This window comes from Oncorhynchus nerka, linkage group LG22 (genome assembly GCF_034236695.1).
Source record: "Oncorhynchus nerka isolate Pitt River linkage group LG22, Oner_Uvic_2.0, whole genome shotgun sequence".
Taxonomy (NCBI): Eukaryota; Metazoa; Chordata; class Actinopteri; order Salmoniformes; family Salmonidae; genus Oncorhynchus; species Oncorhynchus nerka.
In genome coordinates this window covers 24,671,331-24,686,226 of record NC_088417.1, presented here as the reverse complement: position 1 = coordinate 24,686,226, position 14,896 = coordinate 24,671,331, and the positions used below count along the sequence as shown (strand labels likewise).

General features: G+C 43.5%; 1 protein-coding gene across 1 annotated transcript in view; it reads right to left on the bottom strand.

Moving 5' to 3' along the window:
- Positions 1-14,896, bottom strand: part of rttn (rotatin) — a 129,634-nt gene that overhangs the window by 84,559 nt on the left and 30,179 nt on the right. The window contains exons 25-29 of the mRNA XM_065007079.1: positions 11,471-11,713; positions 10,697-10,841; positions 3,475-3,662; positions 1,909-2,128; positions 193-321 (exon numbers count right to left, since the gene is read on the bottom strand). Coding sequence (XP_064863151.1) covers positions 193-321; positions 1,909-2,128; positions 3,475-3,662; positions 10,697-10,841; positions 11,471-11,713 — 925 coding nt within the window. The remainder of the gene's footprint in view (positions 1-192; positions 322-1,908; positions 2,129-3,474; positions 3,663-10,696; positions 10,842-11,470; positions 11,714-14,896) is intronic.

The following is a 14,896-nucleotide window of genomic DNA, read 5'->3' as shown; positions in this document are numbered from 1 at the left end:
ATCCATAAATTAGGGTCTAATTTATTTATTTCAATTGACTGATTTCCTTCTATGACCTGTAACTCAGTAAAATATTTTAAAATTGTTGCATGTCGCGTTTATATTTTTGTTCAGTACACATTTCACAATTAAAAATCTTCTTTGCCTTTAGCGTAGAAAGGCAATCAGTGCAGTTCTGGCTGGGTTGCTGACCTTGTCTTTGTTCTGGGCCATCATCTCATGGGACAAGTGAAGCAGACAGATGACAGCATTCTTGGTGACTCCTTTTCCCATGAAGGACATGGAGTTACCCCCCCACTCCACATAGAATGACGAGATCACCTAGAGGATGACACAAGGGTCAACATCACAACTACTCATTCCCAACAGGGTTCTACGCTGAGCTTTTTTTTTTTAAAGGGGCACGTGCACACTTAAGTTGAGAAATCTAGGCACACACATTGAAATTTAGGAGCACAAGGCTAAACATTTTGGAAATAAAGCTAGAATCTTTCATTTTTATACATGCACTGGTGCTCCTAAATAAGAATTCCAAGTTGCACAGCTAAATATTTAAGCACATACTGTATGCGGATAAAATGGTTGCATTGTAGAGCCCTGCCCAATACGAAACCCATTCAGAGCCGATGCTAGGGGAAGGACAACAATATCTCAACAGTATTACTAATTAAGTCAAATCAGGAAGTAAACCGAAATTCCAATCTTTACTCATGACCCAAACCCTGCTCGGGACTAGAAGGGAACAGGGCACTGAGCCCAGTGATGCAATCAACAGTCTGTGTTCATTAATTCAAAGGTTTTATTCAGTGCATCTAAATGAGTCTTAAATGCAGCTGGGACCTTAGCTTTGATTAGCCTGCAAACAGAGAGGTGAGTGAGAGAGGCCAAGGCCAGATGAAAAGCACCCCAAGGGCCATAGAGAACTGGGAGAGACAGGGGGTGAGGTATGGGGGAGTCTAGATGAAAGGCCAAGGCCAGATGAAAAGCACCCTGAGGGCCATAGAGCACTGGGAGAGACAGGGGATGAGGTATGGGGGAGTCTAGATGAGAGGCCAAGGCCAGATGAAAAGCACCCTAAGGGCCATAGAGCACTGGGAGAGACAGGGGATGAGGTATGGGGGAGTCAAGATGAGAGGCCAAGGCCAGATGAAAAGCACCCTAAGGGCCATAGAGCACTGGGAGAGACAGGGGATGAGGTATGGGGGAGTCAAGATGAGAGGCCAAGGCCAGATGAAAAGCACCCTAATGGCCATAGAGAACTGGGAGAGACAGGGGATGAGTTATGGGAGAGTAAAGATGAGAGGCCAAGGCCAGATGAAAAGCACCCTAATGGCCATAGAGAACTGGGAGAGACGGGATGAGTTATGGGAGAGTAAAGATGAGAGGCCAAGGCCAGATGAAAAGCACCTTAAGGGCCATAGAGAACTGGGAGAGACAGGGGGTGAGGTATGGGGGAGTCAAGGGTGAGAGGCCAAAACTTGGAATCATCTGTGTCAGGCTAGGTTGTACTGGACCATACTAAGGCTGTTGTGAGCTGTGCTGTTTTTTTAGACTGTCCCAGGCAATGCCAAACTAGGTTGTGCCGTGTGTTCTCATGGTGAACTAAGCTACACTGACCACTACTATGCTTATCTGAACAGGACAGTGCTCTGCTATTCTTGGCTATGGGTAGAACCAGATGGAACCAGCTGGGATGATTTCTCATCAACAATTTACCGTGTTGTAGTCTGTATATTTATTCATGTTCAGGAGCAGGTTGTAGTTGGATTTAATTAATTACAAAATGTATTTTCTTCCTCAATTTCTAGAGGGCTGATATTTCACAACAAATAACTAATTTTCACTTTGACTAATTTGTGGAGGCCACAGAGCACGTTACACACTCCCTTCTGCACCCATCACACACACCTCCAGTAGTCCACTGAGGTACTTGGTGCAGAGAGACTGGGGCTCCATGGTGGGACAGTGTGAGCTCCAGCCGGGTTGGGCCGTGAGGCTGACCATGCCCAGCAGATTCCTCTCCAGACTCGGGAGGCCGTAGAAGCGTGGGGCGTCTGACACCCGCAGGCACTGGAGAAACCGCACTGCCAGATGGCTCTCAAAGGGCCCTGTCAGTGCCAAACAAAACCTGTTGGGGGAGAGAGAGAGAGGAGATGCAGGGTGAGAGAGAGGAGACGCAGGGAGGGAGGGGAGATGCAGGGAGGGAGAGGAGATGCAGGGTGAGAGAGAGGAGACTCCGAGAGGGAGGGGAGATGCAGGGAGGGAGGGGAGATGCAGGGAGAGAGAGAGGAGACAGAGAGGGAGGGGAGATGCAGGGAGGGAGGGGAGATGCAGGGAGGGAGGGGAGATGCAGGGAGGGAGGGAGGGAGAGGAGATGCAGGGAAAGAGAGAGGAGACGCAGGGAGGAAGGGAGGGGAGATGCAGGGAGGGAGGGAGGGGAGTAAAAAGGAGTAGAGAGGGTAAAACAGACAAAGAAAGGAGAGACAGAGGAGTGAAAGTTAATGGGAGGAAGATGGTGTGATAGAGGAAGATGGGCAGAGACAAATATTGCCATCAATAACCAACAACTAACATCAAGGAAAACGTCAAGCTGCTCCTACTGAAAGTAACATCAAATCAAATTGTATTGGTCACATACACACATGGTTAGCAGATGTTATTGCGAGTGTAGCGAAAAGTTTGTAGTGGAGCGAAATGCTTGTTCTTAGCCTCATGGATACGAATATCACCACACAGAATATAAAAAATGCATCCCACTGCAGTCATAAGCTTTGTTCAGCCTCTTCTATAATTTCATGGTATTAAACATTAATCAAGCTCCACAGGCAGTGTGAATAATACCACGTACGTGCACACTCTCTCACACACCCCAAAAGGCAAAAATGATCATTCTTTAATTTATGTTTTATGAGGATAATTTTTTTTGTATTCATAGGGACACAGTAAAAATTCTACTGCCAGGGGAAGCTCGCTAGCTAGCTGTGAAAAGTCATCGGTGCTGCTTCCATGGCCCTAGGCACTTCTGACTAGGGAAGATGAGAAGAGTACAGTAGTTTAATAGCAATGTGATAAAACACACTTGTGTAATCATTTATCAGTACAGCTCACAATGCTAGAATGAGCTATTCTACACAACAGTTAAACAAGCAGTTTGTTCAGTCAGATACACTAGAAAACGAATAACTGTGGGGGAGATGTCTACCCTGTTTGTCTTAGTCACATTTGTAGCTCTGTGTTGTAGCTGTATTTCAGCATGTGTGTGTGTGTACTGTGTGTGTACTGCGTGTGTGTGGATGTGTCTTAAGTAGAAAATGCCTACAGGCAGTTTTCTTGAGCGATACGGAACACGCTTTGCATACAAATGACTCCATACTCTAACAAATAAACACCAGAGGTACAGAGACTGGCAATTGGAGGTGGTAGCCTTATCAGTTAGAGAGGAAAAGAGAGGGGGGGTGCGTGTTTCTACTGCACCTGTCGGTGGTGTGTGTGAGGCGGTGCAGTAATGTGTTGATGAACCCTGTCAGTTCTCTCTGTAGTCTCTGGTTGATCTGGGCCCTCAGTTCTACTAGTTCCTCCGTCTCTCCCTGACTCGCCGCGTGTGTCGGCGTGTGTGTCTGCGAGTCCTCGCCGAGCAGCAGGTCCAGCAGTGAGTTGGTCTCCTGCATGGAACACATACACACACGCAGGTAATGCTGCAGGTTGAACTGTCTCACTACTTCATCCAAGAAAGCTAAACTTGTATACAACTCCTCACGCATTATAAACTAACTACAATCTAAACTACAGTGAACAAAAATATAAATGCAACATGTAAAGTGTTGTTGCCATGTTTCAGGAGCTGAAATAAAAGATCCCAGAAATGTTCCATACGCACAAAAATATTATTTCTCTCAAATCTTGTGCACAAATTTGTTACCATCCCTGTTAGTGAGCATTTCTCCTTTGCCAAGATAATCCATCCATCTGACAGGTGTGGCATATCAATAAGATGATTAAACAGCATGATCATTACACAGGTGCACCTTGTGCTGCTGACAAAAGGCAAGTCTACAATTTCCAGTTTTGTCAAATAACACAATGCCACAGACGTCTCAAGATTTGAAGGAGCGTGCAATGGGCATGCGGACTGCAGGAATGTCCAACAGAGCTACCATAAGCCACCCACCCATAGCTGTGCCCCTGCCCAGTCATGTGAAAACCATAGATTAGGGCCTAATTAATTTATTTCAATTGACTGATTTCCATTTACAGTATGAACTGTAACTCAGTAAAAAAAAAAATGAAATAGTTGAATGTTGTATCTATTTATTTGTTCAGTATCATTAAGGTATTCAGAATGAATATGTATCCTTTTCCCATTGAGTTTCAAGGTGATAGGTGCAGGGTAAAATATAATTTCAATAATAAAAACATACTAAAAGTATTTGGAGAAATGTGCTTTGGGGCTTGTCCCCCCCAAAATGAAAATGTGTCTTGAAGGCAACATTCATTTGCTTTGACTGTAGTGTTTCATTAGTACATGTGCATTTGCAGGACACAACAAAACACATTTGCCAAGGCAAGCAATCACACAGTTCTTCCCACTAAATTCCCTTTCCCCTCTGTGTCTCACTTACTCAATTGCTTTCCGACTGCTCCCTCTAGAAACGCATGCTGCGTTTGCACACAAGATCCCATTAGGCCTACAGAAATAAATGATGGTATACACAAGCTACATTCCTTGCCAAATGCCAACAATTTTATCATAGATTCTAAATGGACTGGTTGATTAAAGTTGTTCCAACAACGAGCTGCAGTTTTGGAATAATTGTGTCCCGTCTATTTTACCGCATAGGAAACTTTGCAAACTACTAGCCATTTAGAATTTGTTATGCTATGCTATAACCCCTCTAAACATACACAGGTTCCAACACTGAAAATATACAGTTTGATAAGACAAAGAGTATTTTCATCAGAATCATTAAGCCCTACTTACAAAACATATAGTACCAGTCAAAAGTTTGGACACATCCTCATTCCAGGTTTTGTTTTTATTATTTTCTACATTTTAGAATAATAGTGAAGACATCAAAACTATGAAATAACACATATGGAATCAAGAGTGTGCAAAGCTGTCATCAAGGCTACTTTTAAGAATCTAAAATATATTTTGATTTGTTCAACACTTTTTTGGTTACTTCTGGATTCCATGTGTTATTTCATAGTTTTGATGTCTTCACTATTATTCTACAACGTAGAAAGAAAACCCCTTGAGTAGGTGTGTCCAAACCTTTGACTGGTACTGTATGTCATGGCCGTAATTCATCAGCATGCAGTGTTCAACGTGGAATTGTTCATCCATTTAGAAAAATCCAAAGAAAAAGGCAGAAAATCCAACGTTTTCAGGCCAACATAGAAGAGAGAGATTTTGGTTTGTAACACTGAACATTTGTTTCTTTAAAACACACCAAACTAAGCCCTGTTTCAAATTAGCACGCTTTCAGAAAAACTGTTCCAGATGTGCATCCGTTCGCACTGGCAACTTTAATAATTTGGAAAAATATTCAGATCTATTTTATTCTGTTATATTAATTCATGTGATCTGCTATAAAATAGGTGTGTCTTGATTAGGGTTGCACATTTTGGGGAATATTCAGAGATAGAAACTTTCCGTGGGAATTAACAGGAATTAACAGGAATATATGGGAATTAACGGGAATAAGGAAATTTATACCATTTAAATGTATATGTTTTTTTGCATTGCATACATTTACCATATCATATGGAGACAGAAACATAAACATTTTACCTTAACATAAGTAGACATAATTGGAAATGATTAAATCCTTCCAATAGAAATCATTTAGAAAAATTGTTACGAATTGAACTTTAATTAAATGAGTTGACTATTCACAAGGGATGATTTCACTGAACAGCAAAATAAAGGAAATATTGAATGACCCCATCGCATCTCCCAAAAAATGTTTTCAACATACATTTGTAAAATGAGAGTCTAGAAACGTAGCTTCAGTTGTCTTCCTCTCAGGCCTCCATGTCTTCTCCCTGGACTTCCTCAATGTCCACCTCTTGAACATCAGACTGAGGCCTCGTCTTCACTGTCACTTTCCAACCTGGTTGAGGATGGCTTGTTGTCAGGATCAAAAAGCCTAAAATTTGCCTGGATGGCCACCAATTTCTCAACCCTTGTATTGGTCAGCCTGTTGTGTGCTTTGGTGTGTGTGTTCCCAAACAAGGACCAGTTGTGCTCTGAGGTGGCTGATGTTGGTGGGATTTGGAGGATGATGGAGGCAACAGGGGAAAGAGCCTCAGATTCACAAAGTCCCTTCAACCAGGTGGCTGATGAGATATGTTGGCACGATTGCCATATTGCATCTCCATCCCAAAGCCCTTGCTTGGAAGTGTACTTTGCCAGCCTGCCAAGAACCTTGCCCTCATCCAGGCCAAGGTGGCGAGACACAGTAGTGATGACACCATAGGCCTTGTTGATCTCAGTACCAGACAGGATGCTCTTGCCAGCAGACTTGGGGTCCAACATGTATGGGCTTCAGGCAGAAGTCGTAACGCTTTTTGATGTATTTCAGAACTGCAGTTTCCTCTGCTTGGAGCAACAGTGAAGTGGGCAGGGCAGTACGGATTTCTTAACTTATATCTGCAAGCAGTCTGAACATCAGACAGGATGGCATTGTCTCCCTTAATCCGTGCAATGGCTACTGGTATAGGTTTCAGGAGTTTCAGACTGCTTATCACTCTCTCCCAAAATACATCATCCAGGAGGACCCTCTTGATGGGGCTGTCCATATCGGCAGACTGATATGGCCATTTCTTGGAGAGACTCCTTCCCCTTCAGGAGACTGTCAAACATGATGACAACACCACCTTAACAGGTGTTGCTGGGCAGCTTCAATGTGGTGCTCTTATTCTTCTCACTTTGCTTGGTGAGGTAGATTGCTGCTATAACTTGATGACCCTTCACATACCTAACCATTTTCTTGGCTCTCTTGTAGTCTATCCATTGTTTTCAGTGCCATGATGTCCTTGAGGAGTAGATTCAATGCATGAGCAGCACAGCCAATGGGTGTGATGTGAGGGTAGGACTCCTCCACTTTAGACCAAGCAGCCTTCATGTTCACATCATTGTCTGTCACTAGTGCAAATGCCTTCTGTGGTCCAAGGTCATTGATGACTGCCTTCAGCTCATCTGCAATGTAGAGACCGGTGTGTCTGTTGTCCCTTGTATCTGCTCTTGTAGAATACTGGTTGTGTGGTGGAGATGTAGTTAATTATTCCTTTCCCATTATTCCTTTTGACCACCCATCAGAGATGATTGCAATACAGTATGCTTTCTCTATGATTTGCTTGACCTTCACTTGAACTCTGTTGAACTCTGCATCCAGCAAATGAGTAGATAAAGCATGACTGGTTGGAGGGGTGTATGCTGGGTGAAGAACATTCAGAAATATCTTCCAATACACATTGCCTGTGAGCATCATCAGAGGTGAACCAGTTCCATACACAGCTCGAGAAAGACATTCATCAGCATCTCTTGACTACTTTCCTCCATTGGGTCAAAAAAAATGTCTGATTACAGCAGGACCATGAGCTGTTGCTATCAATATGGTGTCCGAGTCATCATTTTCACCACGAATAGAAGTAGAGGGACTTTTGTCAGAGGTTGCTTGTTGTGAGCGTGTGGCAAACTTTATGCACTTGGCCAGATGATTCTGCATCTTTGTTGCATTATTCTCATATGATTTGTCAAATCAAATACAACTTTATTTGTCACATACACATGGTTAGCAGATGTTAATGCGAGTGTAGCGAAATGCTTATGGTTCTAGTTCCGACAATGCAATAATATCCAACGAGTAATCTAACCTAACTGGTTTTCCTTATATAGTCTGTGATTGACTGTAGACCCTGCCACATACCTCTCGTGTCTGAGCCATTGAATTGAGACTCTACTTTGTCTCTATACTGATGCTTAGCTTGTTTGATTGCCTTGCAGAGGGAATAGTATTTGCAAATGTACACTGCGTTTCCTTATACATTAGCTGCAGTGAAATGTCTCCACACATCAGATAGTGCCCGTGGTATTTTCCTGTAAAGATAAGAAAAAAATTAGTTTAAAAAATGTACAGATAAATAGTTAAGCAGTTAGATTAAACAACTCCTTTGTAAGATAAATGTTCTAAAATGAAACATGTATGGAAACAGGTGAATTAACACTCCTCAGTTAGCAGGCTCAAGAAAGCTAAAAGCCACATGGTAGCAAAAACGAACTAGCAGAATTTGTTAACAAGTTAGAAATTATTTTTAAAAACTTTGCTGTAGGCTACTATTTACTAGTTAACAAAAAATCATGCATGTCATATAAAATGTATTCATCCCAACCAGTATTGTAATCAAAACTTACCAGAAAACACATAGTCCTTTGCTCAGACAGTGTAGTGGAATGGGCTCAATAGCATCTCATTAGTGTGCAAGAACTTGAGAATCAGCTGTACATGTGATGGAAGAGTGCACTGCACATGTGATGGAAGAATGCACTGTGCATGCAGAGGGTTGCAATTCCATTGAATTGGGGATAGTTTAACCAAAATATGCCACAAGACCTAGAATTGCCTTATGTGTTTCCCACAAAAAAAAGGATCACCGTTATAAGCAAACTTTGATGAATTTAAGCAAAATTCCCCAAATTTCAGGGCTTAACTTCCCAATGAAGATTTCCCCCCAAAATTGGGAAATTTACCGAAAAATGTCCAACCCTTTGCAACCCTAGTTTTGATTGTGTTAATGGCTCGGGAAATAGGAGCGTTTCGTCTGCAAAATTAACAAAACAAGGCTGTGTCATTGCACAGCCATACATAGGCTTCTACAAGCAAGCATCACTACTGAGGTTACTGCCTTACTGAAGATTTTGTTCTCTGGCTCATGCGGTGGAGGAGATCTTCGTGGGCTATACTAAGTTGGTGGTCTGTTGATATCCCTCTAGTGGTGTAGGGGCTGTGCTTTGGCAAAGTGGGTGGAGTTATATCCTGCCTGGTTGGCCCTGTCACAGTGTGTCCCCCCTCGGTCCTGTCAGTGTCCCCCGTCTCAGACTATTGCAGCACACTGGAGGTTATGTGCCAGGGGGCTAGGGTCAGTCTGTTATATCTGGTGTAATTCTCCTGTCTTATCTGGTGTCCTGTGTACATTTAAGTATGCTCCTTCTAATTCTCTCTCCCTCCCCTCCCAGAGGACCTAAGCCCTAGGACCATGACTCAGGACAACCTGGCCTGATGACTCCTGGCTGTCCCCAGTCCACCTGGTCGTGCTGCTGCTCCAGGTTCAACTGTTCTGCCTGCGGCTATGGAACCCTGAACTATTCACCGGACTTGCTACCTTGTCCCAGACCTGCTGTTCCCGACTCTCTCTCTCTCCCCCACACCTGCATTCTCGACCTCTGAATGCTAACCATGAAAAGCCAACTGACATGTATTCCTGAGGTACTGAACTATTGTAACCTCTAGAAACACTGTGATTATTATTTGACCCTGCTGGTTATCTATGAACGTTTGAACATCTTGAAAAACAATCTGGCCTTAATAGCCATGTACTCTTATAATCTCCACCCAGCACAGCCAGAAGAGGACTGGTCACCCCCCAGAGCCTTGTTCCTCTCTACGTTTCTTCCTTTCCCTGCCTTTCTAGGGAGTTTTTTCTTGCCACCGTGCTTCTAAATCTGCATTGCTTGCTGTTTGGAGTTTTAGCCTGGGTTTCTGTATAAGCACTTTTTGACATCTGCTGATATAAAAAGGGCTTTATAAATAAATGTGATTTGATATAATTTAAACAGTTGATATTATGGTTTCAATAAATTCATCTTAAATGGAAATAATTTTTTATTGAGGCAATTTAGCAATTATGATTTGTTATCGGTATGATTAATTTGGCACTGTTGGCATATAAATAAATGCGCACATGTTTTTTCAGTTCAGCCCATGCGGGTTCTCAAACAGTCAAAAAATGTAAAATTCCCATACTTATGATGAAGCAGGCAAGGTAAGACACATTTGATCTGATGTAGCTCCTGTAGCTAAGAAAGAACAGAGTTTCTTAACAGCTGTGGAAATCATCTGTGTTGTGGGTCCTGGTACTCTATTTTGGGGTTGTAATGTGATATTAATGCCTTTCTGTCCTTTGACAGTGTGTGATTTATACAGGCTCTACTTTGATAACTACACATATCTGTGTTTGGGGAGGACAAGCTTAACTGGATCGCTGGCACACACACATGCAAGCACCCACTCACCCTACAGTTTTAGGGGAGAAGATGGGGAGTGTGCCCAATCTAATGGTTCCCAACATGGGTTAATACAAGAAAGGAGATGAAGTCAGATTTACTGAGTAATGTTGATACACTAGACCAGTTTTCCTATTATAGTCCCTATTCCCTCATCTCCTTTATGACGACACATAGGATAAGGCCTAGATGAAAGGCTAGAGGTTAAAGCGATATCAAAGAGGGCAAACCCTGAGAAGATAGGTTGAGGGCATTTTCCCAATAGGACTTATCATACTGCTTTCACATAACCTGGGTTCAGATCAATGTAAAAGATGGAGATGAGACTAGAGAAAGGTAATGAAGCAAAGTGGACAAGGATCTAGGTGATGAGGAAAGCAAACCTGGGGACCTCCTGGTCCTAGTGCTGACCTGTTTGAGGAGTAGCTCCAGTATCCAGCGGAGGTCCTTGTCCTCGGACCCTAAATGGCTCTGTTTGAAGTAGGCGTTCAGGAACGCTATAACGTCCACCAGCAACCTCTCATCCTCCACACACGCTGGACGCACCTGCACAAACCTACAGACAGAGAGAGAGAGAGACAGAATAATGGAGAATATGGATGATATCTTGAATTTTGGTGGACATATAACTGCCCTGTAGAAATGATGAGTGCAGTAAAGCTGCTGAAAGTGCAGCATTGAATAATACAAAATAAAGGATTCATTTACTGAAGAAAAATGTTGTTGCAAGGATCTGTACACAATTACTGGAAGCTGAAAATGTCCCAGTTCTTCCATGGCCTGCATACTGACCAGGCATGTCACCCATTGAGCATGTTTGGGATGCTCTGGATTGACAGCGTGTTACAGTTCCCGCCAATATCTAGCAACTTCGCACAGCCATTGAAGAGGAGTGGGACAACATTCCACAATCAACAGCCTGATCAACTATGTGAAGATGTGTTGCGCTGCATGAAGCAAATTATGGATACTGACTGGTTTCTGATCGACGCCCTACTTTTTTTTAATGTATCTGTGACCAACAGATGCATAACTGTATTCCCAGTCATGTGAAATCCATACATGAGGGCCTAAGGAATTTATTTCAATTGACTGATTTCCTTATATGAACTGTAACTCAGTAAAATCTTTGAAATTGTTGTGTCAGTATAGATGGTCTTCTAGTGTGTGTGTGTGTGTGTGTACCTTGCTATGGCGGGCTGCCAGGTGAGGGAACGGAGAGTGTCCCTGCAGCTGTGTGTGTGAGTGCCTGTGATGGCCATCCTGTCAATCAGCAGGTGGAGGCGGAGCCTGGAGAGTGCAGAGGTCACAGAGGCATGGCCTGCTGCCATGATGATGTCCTGGACGCAGTCCTGAAGGCTGCTGGGGAGGTGTGTTGCCCGTAATGACAGAACCTGCGACCCTGAAAGGCTCAGATCACCGTGGAAACTAGAGGAAAACAAGACAGTATTTGTTATTTTTTCTGCAAGCAATCAAAGTTCCCCTTTAGGGTCAATATAGTACTCATCTTGTGCATGTGACCGGACTGGGAAAAACTCCGGTCTAGTTATGTTATGTTATCTTGACCTTGTCTTTTTGGCTGTGATGAGAATGAGTGAACACATTCCCGTTAAGAAACCACCTGGGAAAGAGTCGAAGGGGAGAAGAATGTGCGTGTAATAATTGAGTCGTTCTGATTCTGACTCTGTGTTGGATCAGAAGTTGTATTTCTACAGTGACAGGGGTGTCACATAAGAGCCCAATCACCCAGGCAGCACGGTGCCTTCCTAATTCTGTTCCCAGGGACTTTTGATGAGCCGTCTTCCAGACAGGAAGTGTCCTGTGTCTGGAACAGCAGGGGATTGTGGGTAGTTCTGCGTGACTCATCACTAAAAAGCTGTGTGGCAGCCTAGTTTACACCGGAGAACCAGAGGAGTAGCCTACGAAGCAGGTCTGAGGAGTTAACTTTGATCAACTTTGAGTTCAACTCGGGCTAAACGGTCATACAAGTGGCTCACACCTGATACATTTCTATGGCAACGAATCCTTCAGAACTAACCTGCTCTAGGGAGGGCTATCTCACAGCTAACTCCACCTGCTCTGAATTAATTAAATCAGATTCCCTCCTTCTTGCAAAGATTGCATCATCATATCCATCATTTGAGGAAGAAGACTGATTCAATATTTATTCATCAAAAGTATTTTGGAGTGTTAAAACATAGTCATGTTAAAATATATAACATTACACAATGACAGAAATCATTTTAAACTTCACGCAATGTAGTCCTAACATTTTTTTAATTATTAAAGATCAAATTTTATGTGTCACTTACACATGGTTAGCAGATGTTAATGCGAGTGTGATAGTGTGATACAGCCTGACGGGATGCTCTCGATTGTGAATCTGTAAAGATTTGTCAGGGTTTTGGGTGACAAGCCAAATTTCTCCAGCCTCCTGAGGTTGAAGAGGCACTGTTGAGCCTTCTTCACCACACTGTCTGTGTGAGTGGACCATTTCAGTTTGTCTGTGATGTGTACTCCCTCTGCTGTTTCTCGAAGTCCACGATCATCTCCTTTGATTTGTTGACTTGAGTAAGCGGTTGTTTTCCTGACACCACACTCCGAGTGCCCTCACCTCCTCCCGGTAGGCTGTCTAGTTGTTGTTGGTAATCAAGCCCACGCCTGTTGTGCTGTCTGCAAACTTGACAATTTAGTTGGAGGCGTGGATGAACAGGAGTACAGGCGGAGGCTGAACACGCACCACTGTGTTGAGGGTCAGCGAAGTGGAGATGTTTCCTACCTTCACCACCTGGGGGCAGCCCGTCAAAAAGTCCAGGACCCAATTGCAAATCAAATCAAATTTTATTTGTCACATACACATGGTTAGCAGATGTTAATGCGAGTGTAGCGAAATGCTTGTGCTTCCAGTTCCGACAATGCAGTGATAACCAACAAGTAATCTAACTAACAATTCCAAAACTACTGTCTTATACACAGTGTAAGGGGATAAGGAATATGTACATAAGGATATATGAATGAGTGATGGTACAGAGCAGCATACAGTAGATGGTATTGAGTACAGTATATACATATGAGATGAGTATGTAGACAAAGTAAACAAAGTGGCATAGTTAAAGTGGCTAGTGACATAAGGATGCAGTCGATGATCTAGAGTACAGTATATACGTATGCATATGAGATGAATAATGTAGGGTAAGTAACATTATATAAGGTAGCATTGTTTAAAGTGGCTAGTGATATATTTACATCATTTCCCATCAATTCCCATTATTAAAGTGGCTGGAGTTGGGTCAGTGTCAATGACAGTGTGTTGGCAGCAGCCACTCAATGTTAGTGGTGGCTGTTTAACAGTCTGATGGCCTTGAGATAGAAGCTGTTTTTCAGTCTCTCGGTCCCAGCTTTGATGCACCTGTACTGACCTCGCCTTCTGGATGATAGCGGGGTGAACAGGCAGTGGTTCGGTGGTTGATGTCCTTGATGATCTTTATGGCCTTCCTGTAACATCGGGTGGTGTAGGTGTCCTGGAGGGCAGGTAGTTTGCCCCCGGTGATGCGTTGTGCGGACCTCACTACCCTCTGGAGAGCCTTACGGTTGAGGGCGGAGCAGTTGCCGTACCAGGCGGTGATACAGCCCGCCAGGATGCTCTCGATTGTGCATCTGTAGAAGTTTGTGAGTGCTTTTGGTGACAAGCCGAATTTCTTCAGCCTCCTGAGGTTGAAGAGGCGCTGCTGCGCCTTCTTCACGATGCTGTCAGTGTGAGTGGACCAATTCAGTTTGTCTGTGATGTGTATGCCGAGGAACTTAAAACTTGCTACCCTCTCCACTACTGTTCCATCGATGTGGATAGGGGGGTGTTCCCTCTGCTGTTTCCTGAAGTCCACAATCATCTCCTTAGTTTTGTTGACGTTGAGTGTGGAGGGCGGGGTTGAGACCCAGGGCCTCCTGATGAGCTTGGAGGGCATCAATGGTGATGAATGCTGAGCTATAGTCAATGAACAGCATTCTTACATAGGTATTCCTTTTGCCTAGATGGGATAGGGCAGTGTGATGGCGATTGCGTCATCTGTGGACCTGTTGGGGCGGTATGCAAACTGAAGTGGGAAATGAGTGCTACAGTCATTTAGTTCAGTTACCTTTGCCTTCTTGGGTACAGGAACAATGGTGGCCATCTTAAAGCATGTGGGACAACAGATTGGGATAGGGAGTGATTGAAAATGTCCGTAAACACACCAGCCAGCTAGTCCGCGCATGCTCTGAGGACTATTTAGTCATACAAAAGTATTGATAGGAGTAGGGGGAAAAGGTGCTTGTATACTGATAAGCACACATAAGACGGCATTAACGATAAGCAATAAAATCAAGGCGGCACTTCTAGAAGCCTATTTCACACAAGAGCCTACTGAATTTGCAAAATAACTTTTCTTAAATTTTGATTTCGGCACAAATTAAGTGTCACTGACTCACCCATGGATTGATGTTTCAGCATTGTCTCAATGATGAGTTCGGTGTTGGACTAGCCTTGTGTGACATGCACGCACAGTTACCAGCCAGCTAGAGTTAACGGCAGGGGGACGAGTAATATCCACTGTTGTAGTACGGATAAAGACTGAG